General features: G+C 41.1%; 2 protein-coding genes across 3 annotated transcripts; one reads left to right on the top strand and one right to left on the bottom strand.

Moving 5' to 3' along the window:
* Positions 1-1,533: 1,533 nt before the first annotated feature.
* Positions 1,534-14,059, bottom strand: enc1 (ectodermal-neural cortex 1). Its single transcript, XM_031734577.2, has 3 exons — positions 13,746-14,059; positions 7,090-8,905; positions 1,534-3,988 (listed from the first exon to the last, which is right to left on the bottom strand). The coding sequence occupies exon 2, from the start codon at positions 8,897-8,899 to the stop codon at positions 7,124-7,126; it is 1,776 nt and encodes a 591-aa protein (XP_031590437.1). The 5' UTR covers positions 8,900-8,905; positions 13,746-14,059; the 3' UTR covers positions 1,534-3,988; positions 7,090-7,123.
* A 5,301-nt stretch (positions 14,060-19,360) lies between these two features.
* hexb (hexosaminidase B (beta polypeptide)) lies at positions 19,361-27,637 on the top strand. Of its 2 annotated transcripts, none has more exons than XM_031734575.2 (14): positions 19,361-19,690; positions 19,835-19,989; positions 21,825-21,890; positions 22,742-22,788; positions 22,920-23,030; positions 23,134-23,235; positions 23,322-23,454; positions 23,544-23,724; positions 23,811-23,897; positions 23,985-24,057; positions 25,467-25,647; positions 26,035-26,125; positions 27,003-27,107; positions 27,248-27,637. In XM_031734575.2, exons 1-14 carry the CDS (start codon positions 19,440-19,442, stop codon positions 27,309-27,311), a joined length of 1,647 nt encoding a protein of 548 aa, XP_031590435.1. In that variant the 5' UTR covers positions 19,361-19,439; the 3' UTR covers positions 27,312-27,637. The 2 variants fall into 2 exon arrangements, with proteins under 2 accessions (XP_031590435.1, XP_031590436.1); XM_031734576.2 differs by lacking the exon at positions 25,467-25,647 and adding an exon at positions 24,876-25,050.
* The last annotated feature ends 32 nt before the right edge of the window (positions 27,638-27,669 follow it).

Here is a 27,669-nt window from a genome sequence, read left to right as displayed (position 1 = left end):
TTGTTCAGGAACATTTTTGTGCCCCATCTCAAAATTTGTATAAATAAATAAATAAGACCTTTGATACTTTTTCATTCATCTTTCATTCATGTTCCAGATCATCTGCTGACATTTACAAAACACAGAGTGGTGGTAAAGACACGTGTAATAAACGTGCAGTTTTTATATTTTACTGGAAAAACATCTGAAATGTTTTGTGTGTGTGTGTGTGTGTGTGTGTGTGTGTGTGTGTGTGTGTGTGTGTGTGTGTGTGTGTGTGTGTGTGTGTGTGTGTGTGTGTGCACATTACTGAGTCAAGGCTAATGCCTGCGTTGCCAGGCGACGGTGACATGTAGGTACATTGTTTTTATCACACTCGGCCACACATACAGACTGCCCACACAAAATCCTAGACTTTTAGTCTGTTCAAGCCAAGTTCTGCATAAGCTTACAGCACCCAAAGGATTCACAGTGTTAAAGGGTCGAGCCACCCTCGGTATGGTCTGGGAGGCCCAGGGAGGTGGGGGGTAAGGCCGACATCCTGGCGGACAGGAAGCCCAACTTCCTGTCTTGATTAATGAAGGGACTGTTGAGGCACAGAGGGGCCTCCCACACACAAAGCCCCCGCATTTAACCTTCAGTGTCAGCTTGATGTTGTTTTTTTCCCCCAGATCTCAGAGTGCTTGAGAAAAACATGAAAATGGTGCCGGTACGATTTTTCACAGCTTTTTTTGTTTTTTCCCAACATCTCAGCACATGCTGACACAGTCAGAAAAAACACTTGTTTATTTCTCAAGCCACCATCCCTTCCCCCTCCCCTCCAGCGTATGGGCGTATTTTTGCTTGCATGAGGGTCGGGGATCCAGTAGAACTGGTGTTTCTCAACCATATGTCACCGGTCAGGAGTTGTGTCAGGGCGAAGAATGTAAACAGAGGCAGCAGAGCCGGACTCCTTAGAGCTGGAGGAACTCAGCCGGTGGCGGTGCGCTCTGCGGTCGCGGGCTGATGGGATGTTAAGACTTGTTACAAACCAGGGGACGTCCTAAAGCAGCAAAGACTTCACCACTAGTGAGCTGCTTTGCAATGCATTTCACTGGAAGATAGAGGAGGGGGGAGGGGGTGTAAAAAGTGAGAGGGGGAGTCAGGGCTGGGGAGGTGCTTTTTAAGATTTCATGTTGTCTTCCAGCCCCCACAGTTGGCAGGAAAAAAAAAGGTTGCTGTTGCCAAGGTGACTTGACAGAGAAAGGGAAAGTATCTGGCTGTTCTTGTGCAGGAAGCTCAAAAGCCAGGGGCACAGATAAGATGATTTCAGTCCCTCCTCCACAGAACAAAAGCCGTACGCATGATATACTGCCTTAAATACCTCAGGACGCTCTGGCTGCTGCGTTCACCCCAAAGCTGCCGAAATATGTGAAACATGCAGCAGTGCAGAAAGTCTCCTATGCTGTGCTGAAGCTGCCTTGCACCCTTTTAAATACACACCACCACCACGTTAAAACAAGCCGATGGACAAATGGTTTTTGGCACCGAGAAGAAAGACACAACACGTTACAGTCAAGAGGAAAAAACTCTCATGTTTATTTAGCCATGAATTTCACATTGTGAAAAAAATCACATGTACAAAATAATGCCATAAAAATAGAAATTAAAACTCTTACATGACGAAAGGAACTGATGCACACCGACGGTGGCTTAACTTACATCAACACATGAAAGCGAGATACTACGCCCGATTCTGAGCCGGCTGGATTTCCAGATAAAACAAGAGGATAAAGACAGAGGGCAAAGAGCTGAAATGGGAAATGCCACTCAGCAATTAGGTGCAAATTGAAGGGGCATTCATTACTCTCTTGTTGCCATGGAAAGAAGTACTCCCGCCTGATTGGCGGGGCCGGAGGCTCTGTGTTCAGTGGTTGGATGAGGTCAAACTTATGGAGCCACAATGGTTTCCTTAGAAGTCCTGAAATTGCCAATAAAAGGGAACTTTTGGGTGGCTTGGGGCGCTGAAGCAGAATTTACTGGGCTGTTAATCCCCTGTTGATTTAATAGGACTGCACATGAAGGTTTTTTAAAAAAATTACATACATATTCCACCAAAACATTACCTCTTACACTGAAATTCAATGATACCATTAATATTCAACTATAAAATGTCAATGTTCAGGTCACACAGACAGACACACAGACGAAAAACACTGATTAATGTTACCAAGTGTTTCATATGAAAGTGTTTAATGAGACATGTTTTGGTCTTCGGATACCTCTTTTTTTTTCTTTTTTTTTATGTGTATGAATGACACTATGGTGAAAAGCACTGTGGTGTCTGCCCTTAACAATGCACAGCTTACTGGAGTTCTTAACCTAATGATTCCAAAGACTCATGAGAAGCCAAGTTAGCACATGTGACAGTCCTCCAGCTGTCACATTCTTAGCCATGTCAGGGTTACTCTCCCTTGTTGGTACTGGGTCATATACTGCACCGATCTCCCAGCCTTTTCTGTTTTATGGTTCATCTAACCCACTTCATTTGGTCTCCTATTTAGGCTGATTTAAGGCAAGTTTGGACCCAGATTAGAGCTTAAAGAGAATTAAAACAACATTTCTTTCAAAGCCGTTCAGTCTTCTATAGTGTAAGGGACTCTATAGTCTTGCTAATGACTGCTTTACATCATCTGTAGTGTGAGTCATTCTTCCTCTTGCATCCATGAAACCCTGGGAGAGGTTTCTCTTAAAAGAACCAAGTACCTCACGCAAAAAAACTGGACTGTGCAAAATACAGCCGCCCGCCCCAACTGCGATGAAATTAAAACACAGCAACCGGCCATGCACAACATAACCCAAACATACATTCGCATAATGAACACAGGCAGAGAAGAAAATAAATACGATTAAAACATCTTAACATAACAAGAGTATTCATTGCCATATAAATTAAGACTACATTGCAGCAAGTTTAAGAAGAAACTGATAACTTCTCACTTTGCGTTTAAGGTGACGAGAGTCCATGCCAGTTTTTTTGTCATTTTTTGTTTGTTTGTTTAGCGAATCACCACGAACATGCTCAAAAAAGGGTTCAGCTACGACTCAGGCGAGCGAGCCGCTGCTTTGTCAGAAGCAAAGCCAGTCTTTTACAGCATGAAGTGTTACGGCGTTCCTTCCGAGCCTGCTGAACTCCGCCCACCCCCGTGTACAGTGGGTTGGTTCAGCGAGCGTCACATGCAAACGTGTAAGGTCATGACCTCAAGGCACCTTCACCCCATCCCACCCCTTGGCCATGCACAGATATACCCCTCCAACCTCTTCCAACTCAGCTGGTGTTGGTCATCAAAACCTCAGAAACCAGGCAGTGACAGGGCACTGTCTGGTTTGTTTCTGTGTCACAGCTGTTAGACGCACAAGTCTGAAACGACGCAAAAGAAGATACAAACAGAAGAGCTTATTAGAGGACTGAGGGGGTGTTTGCTCCTTCATTCTGCCTTTTATAAATCATTTATGTTCAGTCAAACTTTAACCCATCATCGTGTTCCACCTCCAGCAATCTAAACAGGGCATCCGTCATGCTATACATTTTTTTTCTTCTTTTTCTCTTAATATTTAAAAACAACAATAAAGTCTTCACAAGCATTTCATGACTGAACGAGGGGAAAGAAATGCAGGTAGTGTGATATGTTTTCAGCACGCCAATGGCAGCATGAAAGCACAAGTGTAAAATGCCCCACGCATAGTGGGAGTTTGTGCCAAGCAGCAGTTTGTTTGGTCTGTTTGCGTGAACTTCTTTTTACTGTACGCCTCAGCTTCCATCTCACAAAACGAGAGATGGCATCGTTCTAGTGAAAGCGTCCATCTGTACATGCTTCTGATTTTTTTCTCTTCTTTCTTTTTTTGCCTCTTTGCAACATCAAAATGAATGCGGGCGTCTGTACATCACTGCTCAGTGTCTCTTTTGGAGGAAAAGAATGTGTGCTTCTTCACAGTTGGGAGACCAGTAGATGATGCAAAACAGGGAAATCTAAGGGAGAGAGAAAAGAAGGATTCATTAGGCAGGCTAATAAGGTGAAAATGCCTGAAAGCAAACAGCGCTAAACAGTTTAAAGGTGACTTTTTAATTATTCAAAACGGTACAGAAGATGGATTAAGAATAAAAGATTTTTTTTTCTATCTAAAGAGTCAGGGTGCACAAAATAAAACCAAACTCCTGCCTAGTGACTGTATCCCTGCTGTTGAGCCAGCTTTTTGGAGATGTGTATTTGTGTTTACATGAGCAGTATTGGATTGTGTTTAATTCACTTAATAATCACTACAGACATGAGTGATGCACATGATCTAAACAACAATTTAGGAGTACGAACAGTCCACAGGTTGTGTTTTACTGCAGAATCAGTGAATCTACTTCAAACTCGGTGAATGTATTGCTGGGAACCACAGTGTAGTGTAGTGTTTGGTGTCATTTGGGTGAGCGTGCCTCACATGTTGGTTAAAAGTTGCTTTCTGTTAGCAGTATATTCAGTTTAATTAAATTCCATTTTATTTATACACTGCGCCAAGTCACAACAATAGTCGCCTTGAGGTGCTATATACCGTAAGGTAAAGACACTACAATAACACAGAGAAAACCACAACAGTCAGACAACCCTCTGTGAGCAAGCACTTGGCAACAGTGGGAAGGAAAAACTCCCTTTCAACAGGAAGAAACTTCCGGCAGAACCACAAGACACGCAGAGGAAGAACATCCAGATTTAATAATAACTCATGATTAAATGCAAAGTAGTGCATAAACACATACAGAGTGAAAAGAGGTGAGTGAAGTGCATGTGAATATATGTCTGTGTTACACTCTCCCCGTATGGGTAGTGCTGTTGTGTACCTTCAGATCCAGAAACCTATTTAAATACTGGACTCCTGTTCAAAATTATTAGTAGTCTGAAAACTGGAGTCCTGAGTTTTGTTTTATTCGCAGAGATTAACTCAGATTTGCTCGAGTATTTAAAGCAGTGTGATCTCCATTTGTTTACTTTTATGTCAATACTTTGTTGTTTGAAGCCTGAGTACTCTGACGTGTTCTAAAAGATGTGATTATTAGCTTAGCTTAGCTTAGCTTAGTAGCTAACTGTGGAAAATTGAGAAAAAGCTAGCGTGGCTTCATCTGATGCTAACAAAACCCACCAACCATTATATTCACTTCACCCATACAAAGACTGAGGTCTAAAATGATTCTGTTATGCCTCACATTAGGCATTTTGGTGGTAATTCCTCAGCCATTTTTCCCTCCTAACAGCTTTCTGAGAAAATAAAAAAGGAGAACTCAAAGAGGAGTTAGGAATTTTCCCCTGGGAGAAAAAGACTGCAAACTTCCTTTTTCCCCTCACAGCTACAATCTCCTCCTGTGAGGTCTAACATCCTTCATTCTCCTTTTATTCCTAAACAGTCAGCCTTCTTTTCCATTCCTCCACATTTCATCTTTTCACCGCGTTCATTGAGTAGACTGTCAGTTGCCATGACAGGCAGACACAGAAAAAAAACAAATTCTCTATTAAATTAGTGGCAGGATTATTCACTTCACTGAGCATTGTATTGCGCCGGCTTACAGATAGTTCAGGCCTTCAGTCTCTCTTTCAGAGACAAGTCACAAAAAAAAGAAATGATGCAAAATTTTTCATCCAGTAAAGACGAGGAACATCACAGCCTTATAGCAGTGATGCCACTCTGAGCAGTTTCCTGGGATTATCAAGTGGGACACAGTCTGTGTATGTCAGTACTTTCCATTCATACCTGCTAGCCATTTCAGAAAAAAAAAATAGAGAAAAATGAAAGACTGTCTGCAACGCTATGTGTGTGTGGGCATCAGAGTAGGTTGCTGTGATTGTCTGATGTGATGTGATCATGACCCTGCAGCCTGCAGTGCGCAGAAAGATCAGGTTTGCCAGCTCACTACCCATGCTCCACATACGTCCAGCCTATTTACCATCAGAGCTGGAGAGCGGAGTTAAAAATAAGACCAGGAAGCCACGGACGGAAGCGGAAGAGACCGTAAATTTTCAGAGCGAGGCCACTACTATAAAGGATGGTGTATGTTTGAGTGGGCTGAGGGGTAGGTCTCACGCCGTCTAGCTTTACAACGCCTCCTCCTCGTGTCCCTCGCTGCCACTTCTCGCAGTCGCCTCATCTTGTAGCTGATGATGAATGGTTTCCGACACTGCGTGAGTCGCCGTCCACCTCCCTCTCACCCAGTGTAAAGACCATAACCTCATCAAAGGAAGGCGACTGAGAGTGGATTATCTGCGCTGGGGTGTTGCAGCCTGCTGGTGTGGAGCTTGTCTAATTGGCAGACCCCCTTTTCCCTCTTAGAGAGATTTCCCCCACAGGAGCAATAAAAGTATCCTATTCTCTTTCAATTACCCTCTCTGTCCTTCGGCCCATCCCTGCAGCCGCATAACTCACTTAACTAAAGCACACAAGCCCTATCAATCCCCCACTGGTCTGCCCTCCACTCCACTTATCTTGCCAGTGTAACTCTTATTGTGAAAATCGAAAAGCTTAAGAAAGCGAAAAATTGCATCACGTTACAGGCCTGAATTCTTTTTAACTTTATAATCATGATACTTCAAACTCTAAATGCAATTCACATAGACATACGTCTATACGGGAGTAAAACTAATGCAATTCAATATTGAGTGTTTATACTACCAAAAACTGTCAAACCCTTCAAAGAGTGCTTCAAAGAATCGCTCTAGTGTAGCACTGTCAGATTTGTGTTGGAGGGTTCTTAAAAAAGGATCAAATTGTATGATTTTCCTTGGGAAAACACGACCCTTGGACTGCCCTAGATCAAACATGAATGCTGACAGAGCTGTCAAAGAGTCAGGTGTGTTATAGCAGTGGCTAACATAGTCTCAAGGTGCTAGTCTCAAACAGAAGGGAAGTGTACTGCTGAGGGGTGTTTTTTTTCATATTTCTAGTTACATTTCCAGTTACTTGAGGCAATTTATTGGATTTTTTTACAGCTCCAACTGAAACAAAAAAAACCTGCTTCATACAACTGTTCTCATAGATCGCATAATACCAGTACTCCACAAGGCACGTAAATCAAAGGTATCAGGAGCATGATCTTACCTAATGGAAAGGGTGCATGTAGAGGGTTCTGAACTCAAGCAGGTAGATGTTTCCAGGTGCTGACGAAAGCAGTAGGAATGAGTGAGTATGGCACTGTAGTTATGCTGTTCCATGCATCCAGTGTGGGGTCATAGCAGTCCAGAGTTTTACACCGCTGTGTGCCAAAGTACCCACCCACCACATAGAGTTTGTTCCCTGATGCCACAGCCTGGCAGCTCATTCTCTTGGCTGTCACATCACCCACTTTTGTCCACTGGTAGCTCTCGCTGCTGAACTTGTATGCCGAGCATGCTGAGAACTCTGTGTCTCCGCCCATGACGAAGATCTGGTTTCCCAGGACAGCGGCGGCTGTGTAGCGCCATGGCTGAGGGCAGGATGCAGGCACGGTCCATCGGTTCTCCTGCGGATCGTAGCACTGCACCTTGGGCAGCTTGTCGTGGGTGACGCTGGTTCCTCCGAAAGCAAAGAGTTTGAGTTTGACGCTAACTACAGCTGCGTTGCTCACACCTTCTCTCAGAGGAGCTACCATTGTCCACTTGTTTGCCACGGGGTCAAACTGCTCCACCTGTTTGAGAGACACTGATGGAGAAGCTGGAAGGCAGCCTGTTGCTGCGGTGTGACCTCCTACGACGTAGAGACAGTGTTTCAACTCTGCAGACCCGTGGCCGAACCTGGCAATCAGCATGGGTGCCGCCTTTGACCATTCCTCGTGGACAGTGTCATAGACCCAAACATCTTTGGACACGCCATTTTCTGAGCCTCTACCACCAGTGATGTACACCTTACATCCAATTGCACAGGCACTGAACTCCTTCCGTGGACTGGGGATGTCAGCCTTTGGGATGATCTCTTTGGCTTTCTGGTCCACGAGGTACAACTTGTCACACATGAAAGTCTGGCCACCCAGAAGAAACAGGGCATGGCTGGTTTTTCTTGGTCGAGCACATGGGCTGTTAACAACGCCATCGTTCTGCAGGATTTTCAGCTTACAGCGGATAGCTTCATCCACCAGCTCCTTGCTCTTGGCCTGGGAGTTAATCAGCTCTTCGGTAGAGACATTCTCCATTAAAAAGATGGCAGGCAACAGCGCAAGGCGAACCGTTCTCAGGAGCTCCGGGAGATGGCAGTGCCTCCTTTCCAAGTCATAGTTGATCCAGTTAAGAGCAGCTTCGTAAACCAGTCTCTCGTCTTCTGTCTCTAGCTCCTCGTGCGATAAAAGCTGCACCACCATATCTTTGGGCAGTTGGAGGAAGTCCTCTGTCTTGCAAATGGCAGGAAAGTTGCTGAGGCACATGCCCCAGGAGAGCTCTGACAGCTTGGTACACTGATGGGCGTCTGACAACAGAAGCATGCCAAGGCAGTTGGACGGGTGAAGGTTTCTCTCTAAGAACTCTGCGCAGGCATCCCGGATGTCCTGAAACTCCAACATGTCCCCTGCCTCCAACAGCGACTCTGCATTCTCCTCATTGATGACCACCCGTGATGAGTAAGCGTAATCCAGCAGGAGCTCCAAAACCTCTGGGTGGATCGAGTCACGGAAGTCAACCTCACTGGCCTGACTTTCCCTCAGGCCACCGCTGAACATGGCCTCAAAGTAGCGACTGCAGGCAGCCAGCACGGCGCGGTGGCAGGGGAAGGAGCGGCTGCCAGCATGGAGCAAGACGTCGGTGAAAAGTCTTTGCTGCCGCAGCGAGTTCAGGTGCATGAGTACGCTATCAGCATAGGAGGACTTGTGAAAAAGGTAGATGTTCATGGAGCCAGTGCTGGCTCGCGATTTTCGGTTCTCATGGACGCACACGGACATTTTCATTGAATCCTGAAATGAAAAAAAAATCTTTCATCAATGCACTGCACATTTTAAGCCCACTACACATAATTATTATTCACCAATTCAACATTTCCCACAATGTGTATCTTCCGAAGTCTTCAAATAGTCTGTAATATGGTGTATCTTAACCTTTAATATCTTAACCTTTTAAACACATCCACTAAAATTTAAAGTTAGATGCAATTTATGCTGAAAAATGGGGCATGTAATAGCTATTAATCAGGAGCTTTACAGTGCAAACAAACTGTTTGTCCTGTACAATTACTCATAAAAATGTAGGTTTAGTGAAGTGAGTACAGTGGATGCACTATGTGGTGATGTTGATGCTGAAATATTACATTGTTGGGCACTGATATCCACAATGAGATAAAACACGTAAAATGTATTTTTGGAGGAGGAATCTCAAGAGATCAATATTCAGAAAGAGATCAAGTGATTACAAATTACAAAACAGCATAAATCTGAGAGTTCTGAAGGTCGAGTAGATAACAATTGTCTTCTTGCAGAGACTGCAAGGCCTTGCAGCTCTGAGCAATGCTAATCCTCCTCTTTCAGAGATGCCACGATTAACTATGAAGTTTCCCTTTGCAGAGGATTCTTCATGAAAAGGGAAAAAGAAAGAGACAGTGGGGCTCTTTTAAGCCTCTGAGAAATGCACACTCTCCTCCCAGAAAATCACAGCTCCCATCTTCACTGTCTTCGCCCTGTGCTCGCTCACAGCTCGCTCTTATTCCAACCAATTTCTAGACATGTCAAGTGCCTTCTGCACTCTATTTACAGAGGGACCAAGTCCCTGTCTGACCCAGTAAATCCACAGCTGACAGACATTTTAAGTTGTCAGCCTGCTCTTAAGTCTATCGGTCTTGATAGAATTTGATAGAAGGGTGGTTAATCTTAAGAGTAAGGGTAGGTTTTAGTACAAAAACAGGACTGGGCTTGGTTCTAATGGTTTTGTAATTTCATTCTTGACTGCAAATAGCTCCACAACCTGACAGCTGCTGTGATTTATAATGATTAAAAAGTTCTGATGTCTCAATAAGAAAAAAACATCAATAAAATACTTCAGAAGAAAAAACAGACCTCCATTTATATGCTAGGTATGAAACAGATGTAGACGCTTAATAAAAACTGAATTTCTGTGGAGGTTCAACGCTTAAAGAAAATCATTGAGCAACACACACACAAGATATATATATCTATATATATATATATATTTATTTTTATTTTTTTTCTTCACTTTTCTGCATTTCAAAGCCTCTCCCAAAGCAAAATCTATTGTAGCTGAAAGGGGTCAAGCTCTGTCAGCGAGCAAATGTTTTACAAACCTACAGGTGGCGAGCATTTGATGTTTGAATGATAGGATTTTCACTTCAAGAGTGAAAGAGTTCAAAAGTTCCTTGCTGTCATAAATGATTCCTCTTCAAAAAAGAAAAAGAAAAGAAAAAAGAAAGCTACAGAGAGCTAAGGACAGTTTCCATTTTCCCTAAGTTGCATCATCTGTTCCAAAATCCTCAGAATGCAGTCTCATGAATAGGAAATCAAGCCCAATCCCTGCAGGTATAAATGCAAGTCCAGTGGGGATTTCTTGTGAGCAGTGGCACTCATACCTTGGGCTTAATATCTCAATGCATACTGAATGAACAGCTATGAATTTTGATTTTATTTTTTTGGCATTCAGGGTACACAGAGGATGACTCCTAATGATTCTGGGCTTTGCCCCTTTGAACATGTTCGCACAGGGATGTCAGCGCACAGCTCAAAGGATGGCGATGCCTGTGCACAGCCTTTCCACATCTTTGTATAAAGAGGAAGAATCTTATTTATCAGAAGTTAATGAAAACCAAAACCAACCGCCACCGGTCGAACGGGATTCCCAGCATTCCTGCAGTGACAAAACTGGCAACCTGTCAACTCTTGGCCTCGGGCTCATCTGTAAGGAGAACATCCTCACCTAATCTCCCCGCACACGTCACGTGCTACACACACACACATGCACACACTGCAGCTCAGGGCTTCTAACTGGAGGCTGTAAATGGCTCGATTTAAATATGTGATCCTAATAAGTCAGGCGCTATAATGAAGAGGTTTCACACTTGTTAATCATTGGCATATTAATAAATAGAACCATTGGTACTCTCAGGCACTGGAGCTGGCAGATAAACACTTCAGTTAGTCCAATAATTTAGCTTCATACTAGGTAGCAAAATGATTACAAGCTAATTATAGTCTACCAGTAAATGAAAGACACTTAGCTGAGCTGCTAACCGTCTCTGTTCTTTTGCCAAACAAATCATTTAGTGGCAATAAAATAGCAAAGCACAACACAGCTTTTCCATTTTAATCTCACTGCAATGCACTCATTCCTCCAAACAACACTGCTGCCCCGCAGAATTACCAAAGGTGATCTGTTTGCACAATCTTCATTTTCCCTGTTGTCAAACGAAAGTGCTCACTCACGCCCGCATACTGGGGAGTGCGGGAAAGGTGAACAATGAAAAGAGCAGTAAACCACATGCCTCAACTATTTGCATATTAAAGGGTAAAGCCTGGATTACCAGCTCAAGCAGCTGGTCCCGAAACCCGTCTGTGACATATACAGCACGGCTAGATTCAAAATAGAAATAAATAAAACAAAAAAAAAAAAAAGTTTTATACAAATCTTAGACAACGCAACGAGAAAGAATAATTGAAGACTGCACTTACGCTTAAAAGTGTTGGATTTGCTTCCTGATTATAAGCTTAAACTTAGACTAACCTCTGAAAAATAAGCATGTCTCTCCTTGTTTTGATCTTAAGCACTGATTACAGAGGAAATTAGATAACTCGTATCACTGTTTAAATTTGCTTTACCTTTCCATTACTTTAATCTCATCATCCACAGTACACTGGCACAGGGCGCATTCAAACATCACGAGTGTGACAAGTCTGTAAAAATTCCTGGCAGCTGTCTGGAAACTGTAAATTACATGGAAGTTACAAGCGGAACGCAAAAGGAAAACTATTTCAAAGTTAGGATTAAACTGACAAACCCTTTTCGGCTATGAACTACTGCACAGGCTGTCTTACTCCTGCTCTAAATGAGAACAAACTCCTGGACATATCTTTACATCTGCAGACATAATCTGCACAAGGCGGATTTTGTGCATTTCCCATGAGAATATAGGAAAATATGATCAATTTCAAAGTAAAAATAATAATAATAATTAAGCAAAGGATAACATTTACATAACATGTAGGGGAAAAATTAGCAAGAGCTGCACTTCCCTCTTTGGTGACTCAAGTTTTTCATACCAGAATTTATCTGATTAGCTGACATTTATGACTCTTTTTTCTTTACGCAGCATTCTTCCTCCTACTTATTCATAGCTTTATGACATAGTAAAGTAGCAAAGAATTTTAGGTTAATGAAACCTTATTAACATAACCTACAAAGAGGTTCAACCTCAAGTAGTTTAAGTCCCCACCCTGCCTCCATTCAAACCAAATCGGTGAGAAAATTCCTGAAGGTTTTGTACTGTTGGTCAGAAATAACAAAAGACATTGCTGAGAGTACTGAGAAGTTCTGCTGTGCCATTAATATTTCTATTTCTTTTACAAATCTGTCATTTTTATAGTTTATTTTTAAGGACAGTGGAGAGAAAGACTCACAGTTGCAAAGGTGGTGCCCAATTTACTGCAAATGTGCAGATAATGCAGCCTAATTTCAAACACAAACTCTTTGATGACCATTAAAATATGTGACAGCTTGTGGTATAATAAAGCAAATATCTCTGTTGTGCAAGTTAATACAAACAACTAGACTAAAATAATAATTTGTCACAGCTTATCAGCGTTTGAGGTTTCCACGCTGCTCTGGAGGACTTCCCTGATTACCCTCTATTATAATACCACAGTCAGTACACCAAAGGGTCCAGACAGGAAGAAATGCCAGCAGTGCCAAAATGTGTGGTTGGCTGGGTGGCTGAGAGAAAGAGAGGGGGAGAGAGAGAGAGATGTCTTCCTCATCCCACCCCTCACAGAAACCAGATCCACACACCGAGCACACAGCCCAGAAAGCCCACACTACACGCCTCACTCAGAAAGCACACAGTTAAAGGACATGCACATGCAGCCACTGGACTCCAGCCAGGGCCTGGCTGACTACAGCCTGTTTAAAAATCATTGCCAGGTGTTCACAGTCAACCATGGACTCAGGAAGAGGGATGGGAGGGGAGTCACTTCAAAAGTAAACACCGGAGCTTATGTGGACCTCGTTCTGTACATCTGCCACTCGCTGAGTGGAGGGCGGTAATTGAAGCAAGATGCAAAACAAGAAGAAAGAGCAATGAGCTATGGATCTGTTCGCCTGCTTCTTCAGTGTTGGTCGGGATCGAAATGTACGATCTCAAGTCTAAATGCACAAACAAACGCCGTACAATTGAAAAAAACACCTAATTAAATAAATTAAAATCATGGCTTTGTAACATCGAGAAGAGCGTGTCACACCTGACGTCGCATTTTAAACAAGCAAAACATCTCCAGCATGCACGAATGTGCAAGGAAAACAGCTGAGGACATGAACGCAGACGACCGAGGGGAGATCAGCTATCGATAAATCAATAAATCAATAATAGGAACCTGAACCTGATCAGCAAATGTAAACATTGTTGCGCTTCCTAATGTTCCAGCCTGGAGCTTTCCGTCATCGTGAGAGCAGAAGGGGGATGCAATCGTAGTTACTATCTAACAATCGAGCGACACGCTTTAACATGATGCAGTGAGGTGGTTAGCATTATTTTTATCATCATTATTATAATTAATATTATTATTATGCTTTGTTTTGTTTTACCTCTTTGGGTGAAAGCAGGAGTTCAATTGCGCCCGAAGTTTCCCTCGAACATGCCACTTCTACAAGAGCCACGATGCAAGCCTTACGCCCGGGGAGTGCAACTCCTTGGGGTTTATATCCGAAAGGTCACGGAATACTAAGTCGAGATCCACGCCGACTGTGGGTTACAGGGAGTTTACCGAGGCTTCTATGGACCTCTGGACAGCCGAGTATCAATAGATGGTAGCTGTGATGTGAAGGATGAGCGGAGATGTTCGGATGAGCTCCTCTAAAGCTGCTGCTGCTGTGTGACTGAAGCCTATGTGTCCTCCTCCTCCTCCTGCGCTCCCACTTCTCTCTCACTGAAACAAGTGGGTGTGTCCACAGTGGGAACAGGGAGGACCGTCACCTCGCGCACGAAACCGAGTGAGGGAAAGAGAACATGTACCATCCCACTGCGTAAGATAATTACCAAGTAATCCCTAAAGATGAGTTCAGTTAAAGTTTTCTTTTTTCTTTTTTTCTTTTTTAAAGGACTTTCTGATCGTTCAGACTCTTAATAAAGCATGCGTTAGAGGATCATATGATTAACGTATCTGAAAGGTTTAGAGAGGAAAAAGGCCACATACACATATATATATGTGTGTGTGTAATATATATATATATATATATATATATATATATATATATATATATATATATATATACTATATATATATTTCTACAAAGTAACTACTAAGCAGGTCGCGTGAATAGGAGCGGTGCTTAACTTGGTTTGAAATGCAAATGCTTTAGTAAAATACTTCAGTGCTGGTACAGTGTGCAGGATCTGATGGTAGATTACGTCGCAGCAGTCCACGTGATGGTTTAGTGGTTCCTCAGAAGACCAAACAGGATCCACCCAGCATTGTGACAGAAGAGCCAAGAGAAAATTAAAGGTATTGTTCCGGTGTTGTGCTTTGTGGACTCAAGACTTTAAACAGCCACTCCAAGACATTCTGAAACAATAACATATAGGAAATGCCACAAAGTCTGACTGAGTCACATTGAGCCAGTGTCAGGTCCTATAGGATTACAAAGCTCTCTGTGGTTTTTAGTAAAAGGGGGAGAGCTGGGAACGGGAAGTCCAATTTTATCCGTGAACATCTTGTGTGAGTCACATCTGCGGTGCTCGTTGACGGTGCATTTGGCTGTGACTAAACTCTTCAGAGGACCCTCGAGGCTGTGATGTTGCTGTTTGGTTTGTTTGTTTTTGATGTGCAGTGTGGTGGCCACAGAGCTGTTGAGAACTCACACTCAGTTCCCTTTCCCATCGACTGTTGATGAAAACCGAACAATCGGTTTATGCTGAGGATAACGCAGCACACTGTTCACCAGGGAAGTAAGTGTTGAAGAGAAACGTCTTTGCGCTCTAACATGGACTGTGTGTATGGAAAGAGAGACACCTAGTGGGCAAAGTAATGCAAGTAGCCCTGTTATGTGCAGGATGCTACTTTATTTGGCCAAATAATGACAATTTAATATATTTGCCAATAATTATTATTGTCAAATAATTAATTATTGTCAACAGCAGACTAGCAGTCAAACTGGTTTTTGTATTGTTTCTTTGCGCACTTGTAAGAAGTTTGTAGTGCAGTAAAAGTCAGATAAATGTAGTGTGACCGATGTTTTATTTTACTATACAAACATTATATAGGAGTAGATAATGGATAACTGAATAACTTTATACTACAGTATATTCCTAACTAACTAGGCAGCTCATTCTCAACACTTTTATGAAAATTTGACCTTATATGACCTTGAAGAAGAAGTCAGAGGTCCAAGCCAACGTGATATCCCTTTACTGTACTTTCTATAAGTTGACAATACATACGCTAACAAATCACCATTAGGTAATACTACTTTATATGAAGCTTCAAGGTGGAGCCTGTCCCAGATGCCATAGAGTGAAAGGTGGGTACACCCTGGACACATATGCTAGCATGGGTGGAAACTGGAGAGAACTCCTGGTACTCTAGTGGATTCAAACACAGAATCCTCTTGCTGTGAGAGATTAATAATAACTAATGATTAAATGCAGAGAGGTGTATAAAGACATCGTGAGTTGAAAAGGTGACTGAAGAAGAAATACTCAGTGCATCATGGGAATCCCCCAGCAGCTATTGCAGCGTAACTAAGGGAGGATTCAGGCTCACCTGATCCAGCCCTAACTGTGTGCTTTAGCAAAAAGAAGTTTTAAGCCTCATTTTAAAAGTAGAGAGGATGTCTGTCTCCCAAATACAAAATTGGAAGCTGGTTCCACAGAAGAGGGGCCTGAAAGCTGAAGGCTCTGACTCCCATTCTCCTTTTATATACTCTAGGAACCACAAGTAAGCCCGCAGTCTGAGAGCAAAGTGCCCTAATGAGGTGATACAGCACTATGAGGTCATTAAGATAAGATGGGGCCTGATTATTCAAGACTTTATATGAGGAGCAGGATTTTGAATTTGATTCTGGATTTAACAGGGAGCCAATGAAGGGAAGCCAATATAGGCGAAATATGCTCTCTCTTTCTAGTCCCTGTCAGTACTCTTGATTTTGGATCAACTGAAGGCTTTTCAGGGAGTTTTTAGGACATCCTGATAATAACGAATTACAGTAGCCCAGCCTAGAAGTAATAAGATAAGATAAGATAAGATAAGATAACCTTTATTAGTCCCACACGTGGGAAATTTGTTTTGTCACAGCAGGAAGTGGACAGTGCAGAAGTTATAAAGCAAAAATTAGAATAAAATAAAATAAGAATAAATACAGTACACAACTGTACAGAATAGAATAAAATAAAATAAAATACTATATACAGTAGAATAAAATAGAATAAAATATACAATAAGATAAAAATAGAATACAAATACTTTATACTTGCATGAACTAGTATTGCATGAATAAATGCATGAACTAGTTTTTCAGCGTCACCCTGAGACAGGATGTTTCTAATTTTAGAGATATAACGCTAATACAAAAAGCAGTCCACATATTTATTTTAATATGTCCATTAAAGGACATATCCTGGTCAAAAATGACACCAAGGTTCCTCACAGCGTTACTGGAGGCCACAGTAATGCCATCCAGAGTAAGGATCCAGTTAAATACCATATTTCTACAATTTTTAGGGCTGCGTACAATAACCTCAGTTTTATCTGAATTTAGAAGCAGAAAATTAGAGGCCATCCAGGTGTTTATGTCTTTAAGACATAACTGCAGTTTAACTAATTGTTGTGTCATATCTGGCTTCATGGATAGATAAAGTTGTATGCTATGTTGTATAATGGCATACCTCTAATTATTGGTATAATTATTCTAATTATTGGAATACTATACACCAATTTCTTTTAAGCAGTGATTATACTGTTATTTGTTGATTCATATATAGATAACAAAATGATGTGCCATATTTAGGAGCAAAGCCATCAATCCAATGGCATAAAATACTTTATATGACATGAGAGACACTTAACAGACAAAAAACCCCATTTGAATTTGAAAGGCAGCATCAGTGATGAGTCAAAATGACCAAATGACAATGCAAATACATGCTAGCTATTTGAGGCGCTTAGACTGCAATCAGCTAATTCTGTTTTACCCAAAGTGTCTGCCTATATTTCTGTCATTTGTGAGTTAAATAAATGCTCGCATCTGCATATTGTTCTATCAGTTTGGGGTTCTTGTGATTAAAAGTAAATAATGGATGAATAAGCATGCAAAGAGCTAGTTATGTTATGGTTTTTTAGATTACCCTGTCATGTGGGCTGTCAAAGATACACAGTAAAACCTGTTGTTCTTGTTTAGCACTAACTTTAGAGGCCAAGCGTGTCAGTTCCAAGAAATGAGTAAGCAAATATACCCGATGGCAAGCTGTATGTAAATTCACACACTTCACTTTAGGCTGTAAACACATTCACATTCACATATTCTAGATAATAGAATAAAAAAAGTATAATTTACAAGCTGGTCAAAGTTTGGTTTCTTTCTTTTTTTTAAACAGAAAGGTAGGTTCGTGATGCAAAGCATACTGTACATTTAGGTGCTATCCCAAAAAGTATTGTGAAAGAATCTTCTTTTTTAAGTCAAAGAAAGAAAAAAAAAAGAAATATTGTTAAAAGGCCAAGTCAGTAACCTGATGTCACAATAACGTAATATGCTTTTGACTTACAAATACAAAACTAAAATCAGAGAAACCATTAAACGGCCTGCATATTCTGGCAGAATAAGCCAGAATCTCCTGGAAACTAAACTGATAACATCAATGTGCCTCTTCTTTAGCCGATCCTTTGTTGATTTTATGACATGTTTTGGGTCACCGTCGTGCAGGAAGACATATCTGTGATCCAGCTTCAGTGTTCTGGCTGAGTGGTGAAGTCATCCTGTTTCTTTATTAGAAAAACAACCCAAAAGCATGTTTCCATCTCCATGCTTGACTGTGGGGAGGGTGTTCTCTAGATTATACTCAGCATTTCTCTTCCTCTAAACATGGCGGGTCGAGTGACCACAGCGCTTCCTCACAATCCTTCACTGAATCATTTAATGTTCACTGGCAAACTTAAGCTGGGCCTGTACACCTGTCTTCGTGTACAGGGACCATATGAGGACTGCAGGATTTCAATCCATTACATCCATTCAGTCCTTACTGAGTTACCAATGGTGTTCTCTGTGATTGTGGTACCAAATGAATTCAGATCATTAATAAACTCCTCCCTTGTAATTTTGGGCTGATCCCCCACCTTTCTCATGATGATCTTCACCCCATGAAGCAAGATCTTGCATCCAGCTCCACGCCAAAGGTGATCATTTTGTATGTCGTCAGTCTCTGAATAATCACACAAACAGCTATCATTTTCTCACAAAGCTTCATGCTGATTGTTTTGTAGCCCATTCCAGCCTTGTGGTGGTCTACAGTCTTGTCCCTGACAGATGTTTGGGCTTGCCCATAGTGGTGGAGAGGTTGGAATGGCGTGCTTTATACACACATGAGTATCTATAACTGATTGATTGGTTGATTGATTGTAATATGTGTTACACATGGGCAGACAGCCAGTTTGTGGGGTATTAAATTGTTATTTCACTCAATGAAATACAAATCAATGTATAACTTTTATGTGATGTGTGGGTTATTTCTGGATTTTTGGTCGATATTCTGCCTGTCGCCAATAAAATGAAACTGCAATTACAATTAGCGTTGTTCATTTCCTTACAAGTGAGCAAAGTATAAATTCAGAAGGGGATCAGATAGTTACCCCACGGTGGATTGTCTTGATCTGTGCCAAATGTTGACTGTTCTAAGGTCAACAAGGTCATTAAATTTGAATAGACGGTCGATTGAAGTATGAATCCAAGAGTTTTAATAATTTCATCATATACTATATCATCATTTTTGTCACGCGTTTTCTTACTTTGCACTGAGTACTTTGACACGTAATAGTTTAGCATTAGTAAATCAGCTTACTTCAATAACATTTCATTCATACTGGATCTGACTCGATGATTTGGCTGAGTAAATATACGATACATTGTACTTTTCAAGAGAGCCGGTGTTCAGAACACCGGCAGGTTTGTGGTTTCTCTTTAAATTTCTGTTAAATTTGACTTCCGCATGGAAGTCCCGCCCCCTCTCGCAAAATAAAAGTGCTGCTGTTGCAAGGTCTTGTGACTTGACTGTAATTTGTCAACAACACGATAATGCTGAAGTTTGTGTCGCTGTTGCTGGCTCTTAGCTGCTGCCAGGGGCTGCAGCACAACAACATCGACGACTATGTTGAGGCCGAGCCCGTTTTCCAGGCGTCAAAGTACGGCTCCCTGTGGCCTCTGCCGCAGAAAGTGCAGATTTCAGAGGTTTCATTCAAGTTAACCAGTGCCAGCTTCAGGATTGTTGATGCCAAAGCGTCGTCCGCTGGACCGAGCTGCAGTCTCCTACAGAGCGCATACAGGAGGTGAGCAGCTGTGTCTATGAGCTGTTTTTATATTTATTTATTTGCATCGCTGCACATGATTTATATATGTGGCGAAATCTCAACACCGCAGCCCGTGTTGCGTTCAGGGGCCAGTTTCCACCCTCGTGCTGTCTCTCTCTGCAGGTATTATGAGTACATGTTCGGCAGCGCTAAAAAGCAGTGGGGAAGCAAAAACAACAGGCGATCAGATCCCTCTGATCTGACCGAGCTGCAAGTGTGGATCACATCACCTGACTCTGAATGTGACGGTTACCCCAGTGTGACTTCTGACGAGTCATGTGAGTACCTTCTCTTCCTCGTTCATGTCATGTTTTACGGCGGTATCCAATCAGCCGCCTCTTCCTCAGCTATTCCATGTAACTAGGTGTAACTACTGTTACTAAACTGCCTTGCGTCGCAGAGGGGAAATTCTGTACTTTTTACTCTATTACATGTATGTTCAAGCTTTTCGGGGTACTTCCCACTGTATGAATTTACAAAGCAAACCAAAAGAAAAAGATATGCAATGAAAGTGAAAACGAATGAATGAAAATATGGACCAAAAAAATTGTATGCCACTCATTTTATAATTGGTACAGCTGTTTTATATTGATTATGTATAAAGTGTTGCTAACTTTATTGTAATTATTGCCACCTGAAAACAAATTTTCATACTATGCAACCATGTGGAAAAACTAAGTACACCCTTACAGCTCCCATAGGAATTAAAAGGTTAAGTGGCAGCCAGGTACTGAGCTTGATTAATTGATCATTGGCCACTGTGGGCACCTATCTAAAGGCACAGGTTTGGGCATTTAACATCCCAGGAAATTCACCCCAAGGTCAGAGCAAAAGCATCTCAGACACTACAGGCCTCAGTTAGCATGTTAAATGTTAAAATTCATGACAGTACAATTACAAACAACCTCTCCAAATGGGTTGTTTGGAGAGGTTTTTAAATGTGCATAAGAATGAATCACAACACCTCTGGAACAATGCCCAAAGGGTGATGTTTGGTCATAATTTACAACTCCAAATTTCGAACGCAGTTCATCAGCACAAATACCTCATACCAACTGTCAGCCACGGCTTTTGGGCCAAAATGCCTCTACACCAACAATAGACTGATCCAGTCATACAGAGAACACTACAACAGTACAATACTACAATAAGCAAACAATAGTTCAAGGCGTTCAGCGTCGTTTTCAACAGGACTGCGTAGTCCTGTAGACATGTTCGTTTTCACAACTGTATTTAAATGTCCATCTGTGGTTATGCAGAAATGAATATTGCAAACGGTTATCTGCCTCTGCATGATGAGCATGATATTCATCTGCTCTTGCTTGTGGTTTCTCTCCTGTTTTTAAGACTTTAACACTTGACTTAGAAGTACATTTAGAAATCAGACTGAAATGAAGAAGAAAAACAGGGTTATATTGTGACGTTTTAAAGAGATTAAAATTTCATTAAATTACAGAGTTTAATTACATTTTTGACATGTGAATTCTTACAAAACATCAGTATTAACTTTAGTACCACCAACTTGCATTTTATTTGATTTACGAACGAAATAAATTGAAATTTGTTTTTATGAACTCATAATAGTTAAAGCCTTAAAAACATACTACACTGTACTTTTTAACTCCTTTCCTTTTTATCATCTCACAGCCCTTTCACTTTATGTTTTGAACCACTGTACCAAACCTTGTCTAAAGCAATAATAACCAGCTCTGCCTTAATCTGCTGTGACAGTTAAACGCTTTTTATTGTCGCAGTAGATTATTATTGCTTAATTGTTTTCATTCAAGGAATGTTATAACATTCATTTTTCTGTGAATACTCTGACTAATATTTCACTGATGATACATTTATTTAAATTGGAAATGCAGGCTAATTTCAGTGCACTAGAGCATTTTTGGCTGGTTTCAGTGGTCACACTGAAGACTTTCCAGTGGAATTAGTGATCACCTGGAGAGCAAATACTAGGATTAACCCAGTTAATCTACACCAAATGTTCAAATCCTTCCTTAAGGCCATGACTTCACCATTTCCTTACCCTGACCTGAACACCTCTACAACAATCGGCCAAGTTTTGAAAATGAATATGCAGTAAACAGGTGGTGGTTTCTTACAGATGAACTGACAGTGAATCAGCCAGTTGCTGTCCTGAAGGCGCCTAAGGTCTGGGGAGCTCTGCATGGTAGGATTTACAGCATTTATTTTCTTTGTCAAATTATTTCTTATTTCCCGTTTTCTGTTTAGTAGTAAGAAAACAAGAAATTCTATCAAGATTTCTTTGTCTTTAAAAAAAAAAAAAAAGCTCATATGAATAGTTTTTGTTTATCTTGTTTGTTTTTTGAGAAATTTCCTTATTCGATTACTGGCTGAGAGACGAGATGATAGTTATCAAATCAAGGCCCTGACTAGCTAGAAACAGGGTGAACAATGCCTTCCAGCAGCTCTCAGGCTTAGAAATGATCATGCTGCATCTCATTTATTTATCTGTACAGTTATAGTCTGCTCATGTAAATGGACTCATACTTGTATGGTGCTTTTCTGCTCTAATTGAGCACTCAAAGTGCTTTTTACTGCACTCACCCAAAGTCCTACACATCCTACACACACTCAAAATCCTATGAACACATTGGAACATGTAGGCTGAAGGAGCCGGGATCAAACCACAACCTTCCAATTGGTAGACGAGCCGCTTTGCTTCCAGAGCCACAGCTTCCTGTTTATAACTTTAATGCTAAGCTAACTATAGTTGTAGCTTCATAGACTCTTTGTGCTAAAGTACTGGGCCACCTACAGGAGCTGCTCAGCCAGACCACGAAGTTCCTAGTGCACAGTTTTTGTGCTGATGTTAATGCCAAAGAAGGTTTGGAATCAGCTGAGCTTTTCCACAGGACGCACCTCAACACAACTTGTTGTTGTTGAACTTTGGTCATATTATCCTTTGCAGTGTTCAGATTACACTGCCATAAAACTAAATGTAATGTTTTCCAAGAACTGTATCATGTGTTTATTTTGGAGTGCTATATTTTTTTCTAGGCCTGGAAACCTTTAGCCAGTTGGTGTTTGAAGATGAATATGGAGCTGTAAGTTGAAGACATTTGGCTTTGTTTTGTTTTTTGGGGGGTTTGTTTTCTACCATGTTAATCCTTAAAGAACTTTTTGTGAGGTAGATTTGAATTAAGTTCTTTTTTTTCCAACTTTGCATCTTTTTCAGAAAAGCATCAATGCAACAATAATCAATGACTTCCCCAGGTTTCAACACAGAGGCATCTTACTGGACAGCTCTCGGCACTTCCTTCCCATTAAAGTCATTTTGTCCAATTTGGTACGAGTAAAACCATTTTAATTTTTTTTTTTTTTTTTTTTTTTACCTTTCAATCATTTAACAGACTTTCTAAATTACTTTCTCTCCTGGTTCATTCATACAGGAAACAATGGCGATGAACAAAATCAATGTTTTCCACTGGCACATTGTCGACGAGCAGTCCTTCCCTTACTTAAGCCGAACCTTCCCACAGCTCAGCGAGCAGGTCGGTACAAAGTTTGTTGGTTTTAAACTTCATCAGAGAGGAACAGGGTGCTTTTTATTAAGAGTGCTGTGATCCACTGTTCGCAGGGAGCTTACCACCCATACACCCACGTGTATACACCCGCCGATGTGAAGATGGTAATCGAGTTTGCTCGTCTAAGAGGCATTCGTGTCGTACCGGAGTTTGACACTCCAGGACACACACAGTCTTGGGGCAAAGGTGAGGTTTTTAGGCAACTTTTTAGTTTTAACAATTTTTTTTTTTATTTGAAGATGTCTTGGTCTTTACTCCATATTACTTCCCATCAGGCCAAAAAGATCTGCTCACACCCTGTTACTCTGGGTCCAAACCCTCTGGCTCTTTCGGACCAGTGAACCCCATCCTGAACACCACGTACGACTTCATGGCTAAGTTCTTCACGGAGATCAGCACCGTGTTCCCCGATGGCTACATTCACCTGGGAGGTGATGAGGTGGACTTCACTTGCTGGTGAGACTGTGCACGCATAGTCAGAAAAATTGTTTTTAGCCTCAGAGGTCAGGCAACAGATATTAGCTGCTGGCTTTGTCCTGCAGGAAATCCAACCCAGACATTCAGAAGTTCATGGAGCAGCAACATTTTGGAGAAGACTACAGCAAACTGGAATCATTCTACATCCAAAAGTGTGTTTCCCACCAAACTTCTGTTTGCTATTTAATAGTTGAAATGATTTTTAAAAAGTTTCCTTTTATGCTTTCTTGATCCAACAGACTCTTGGATATTGTGGCCTCTACCAAGAAGGGCTATCTGGTCTGGCAGGAGGTCTTTGACAATGGTGTTAAGGTAAGGTCTTGAAACGTTAGCTAAATCAATTTGAATGTTGAATGCTTAATCATCAATTTAACTTTAATTTCATTTGAAGTTTTTCATTTAGTTAGTGAAGGACTAATTGGAAAAAGATTTATAAACTATGCTCTTTTACTTTATTGCTGAAAGTTGGATAAATACTCATTTGTCTAAATGCTAAATTATAGGCTTGCAGTAATAGCCAGTTACTGGGGCTATAATTACCATGACACATATACATATTTCTCATGAGCCTGAAAGGAAAGGGGACTCAAGACTTCTGCACAGTACTGTATAATTGTGTTAAACTGTCATGAAATTAGTGGAAGTGAAATTTTCTCAGGAAGCTTGTTAATATTAGCTAGCTGGCAATAATAGAGAAATATTCAAATAATCAATACTGTGAAATGATGCTAAGACCAAACTAGCTCAGTTTGCATCATTAAGAAGCTTGTCTTGCCTGTATGGGGCCCTAAACTAAAGTTTGAGAGTCAGTGGCTTAAGAGATTTAAAGTCTTCTTATTAGACTTTGGGATTTTATGATATAGGCCGTAACAGCATTTTACCCATTTCAAGACTTTGTAGTAAGCTTAGCTTAGCTAGTAAGCTAAGCTATGTAGTAAGCTTAGCTTACTAGCTTTTTATGCTGATTTAGAGACAGACATGAAATCAGTCTTGACATTCTCATCTAACTCTTGGCAACAAAGCAAAACTATGTTACACCAGTCATGTCCTCTAATCATTCCTTTAATCACAGTCAACCTTCATGTAACGATTTAACTCAAGCGCACGAGTTTGATTTGTAACCATTCCAGCTAAAGCCTGACACGGTAGTGCATGTGTGGATTGGTGGCAGAAGTGATAAGGAGATGAGCAATGTCACGGCAGCAGGCTACACCACCATCCTCTCTGCTCCATGGTACCTAGATTATATTAGCTACGGGCAGGATTGGCAGAAGTACTACAAAGTTGAACCACTCAACTTTGAAGGTCAGTTTTAAACAAGAATTGGTCATATTTTGAATATATATTGATATGAACTCAATTTTTTTTGTTACTTCCAACAGGCTTACACTTGTACACTTGAAAATTGCACAGTTGTGACAAAAGGCCAACAGACTGAACATGGGGCAGTGTGGTTGGTGGTTTCAGATCTTGTTCCTTTTAATGTGCTGATGTTTTTCAACACTATGGGGGACCAATCGCATATTTGAAAAGATACTGCAAAAATGAGAAGGAAGTCATGAGTAAACAATGTGGTGTTGGGTACATTTGTGCTTGACTGGTCGAAATGTATAAGGTTTGGTTCTCTATAAAGCTGGAAAAAGCTTTTGTCTTGGTTCCTCTCCGTACTTTTCTCTTATGTTCTCATTACTGAGATATCTGTGTATGTGTGTGCTGTGTAGCTGAAAGCAGACACACTAATCCACGTTTGGAAGGGAAACCAGGAACAATACCACAATGAGATGGCAAGCGTTACTGCATCAGGGTACCAGACCCTGCTGTCCACTCCCTGGTACCTGAACCGTATCTCCTACGGGCAGGACTGGCAGGGCTTTTACAAGGCCGACCCACAGGACTTTAAGGGTTTGTGTCTGCATGAATGAATCTTTTTTTTTTTTTTTTTTTTTTTTTTTTTTTTTTTTTTAAGGTCATTTCCTATTCATATTTACAACCTGTCAGAACTTGACCCCGTTCATGTGATAATATTTTATTGCTTTGTTGTTGTCAGGGTCACACTGTATTCAACTTTTGGCCTAGATCTCAAGTTTCAGGAATGTCACTCCTGTGCAAATTGGTGTAAGCCTGTTCAGTAACGAGCAGAAAAATAAATTGATATTTTACTGTCATTTGGGAGAATATATAATTTAGATAATTAATTTATTTTATTCATCACTGTTGTCCCTTTTCAGTTTTTCGAATGGGTCATTGTTGCATTTCCCTGACCCGATCAAATGCTAAATTTTAAAACAGGAACTGATGAGCAGAAAAAGCTGGTGATTGGTGGAGAGGCCTGCTTGTGGGGAGAGTATGTGGACGCTACAAACCTCACACCCAGACTTTGGTAAGCCTGATATAGGTACATTTTAATAGGTGATTAACAGACAATATGCATATTATTCAGTTCTAAATGAGGTAAATGCCACCCGAGCTCAACAACACATGACATATTACACTGTTTTATTTAATAAATAAGCAAAAATGCAGAAGCAGTGTATGGAAAACGAAGTGCACTTCTTAATTCAGTAATTGTTTTCTCTCTCACAACATGGTGGAGGAATTTTGGCCCTCTATTGTTTACAGTGTTCAGTTTATTGAGGTTTTCAGGAACCTTTGGGAGCTGTTTGCATGAACACAGCTCTCTTGAAGTATTTATCTAATGCTGTGGAGTATTTCATTCAGGTTTGAGGTCGAGACCGTGGTCTGGACTTTGACTGGGTCAATACAGCATTACTTTTTTCCTCTTTCAGCCATTCTGTTATAGATTTTCTGAATTTGATCCAAGCTTTAGCTGTCCAGCCAACCTCACATTTGCTTGTACAATACTTTAGTATTCAGAGGAGTTCATAGTTGACTCGGTACAACCTAAATCATCACCCCTCCACCACTGTGTTTGGCAGTTGTTAAGAGGTGTTTGTGCCAATGCGGTGTTCGATTTCAACCAATTTGGCCAAAGACTTCTGTCTCATCTGTTCAAAGGATATTATCCCCGAAACCTAATGTGTGCCGCCATGTTTTAGAGAAGAGGCTTTCTCCTGGCAAGTCTTCCAAACAAACCCATACTTGTTCAGTCTTTCAAAATGTCCATATAAGCCCTCCCAAATTGATGGGCAGCAACAATTGCTTCTCTAAGATCACTGCTGACTGACTTCCTCCTTGGCATTGAGTTAACCAGAATACTCCAGACAAACAAAACTTGTATTTCTTGTTATTACTTCCAGGCCTCGTGCCAGTGCCGTGGCAGAGCGGCTGTGGAGCGCCAAAAATGTGACGGACATCGACGATGCCTTCAACAGACTGTCGCTGCACCGCTGCCGTATGGTAGAGTAAGTATCAGAGGAGCTTTTATACCACCAATTTGTATCTACCTGCTAATGTTATCAGTTAACCGGTGCCTTTCTGTTAAGAGGAGATTATTTTGCATTAAGGTGTTTTTCCACTACTAAATAATTTTGTCATACATTAGGCGCGGCATCCCAGCTGAGCCGCTGTTTTCCAGCTACTGTCCACGTGAGTACAAGGGCGTCTGAAAACGAACACCAGACACAGCAAATGGAATGGGAAATGGAAAGGGAAGCAAATTCATATTCTTATGACTATTCTTCAACTATATGAAACTAAAATGCTGATGCTGAACTGCCTTTGGTGGATAGATCACTGTACTGATGAGCTCTGAAACACATTGTCCTTTTTTAAATTTTGCTCCACAGAACTTTTAAATCACATTTAATGTCAAGGGTGTTACTGTTATGATTGCACTTTTTTTATGAATGTTTCTAGAATTCATTGTCAATAAAAAGTTAACAGTTCAGAAGATTTTTCTGGTTGTTTATGAAATAAAAACCAAGGATTTAAAGTGACTGGTTTCACATTTATTTTAGAACATCA

This window comes from Oreochromis aureus, linkage group 7, assembly GCF_013358895.1.
Source record: "Oreochromis aureus strain Israel breed Guangdong linkage group 7, ZZ_aureus, whole genome shotgun sequence".
Taxonomy (NCBI): Eukaryota; Metazoa; Chordata; class Actinopteri; order Cichliformes; family Cichlidae; genus Oreochromis; species Oreochromis aureus.
This window is presented reverse-complemented; position numbering and strand designations above follow the sequence as displayed.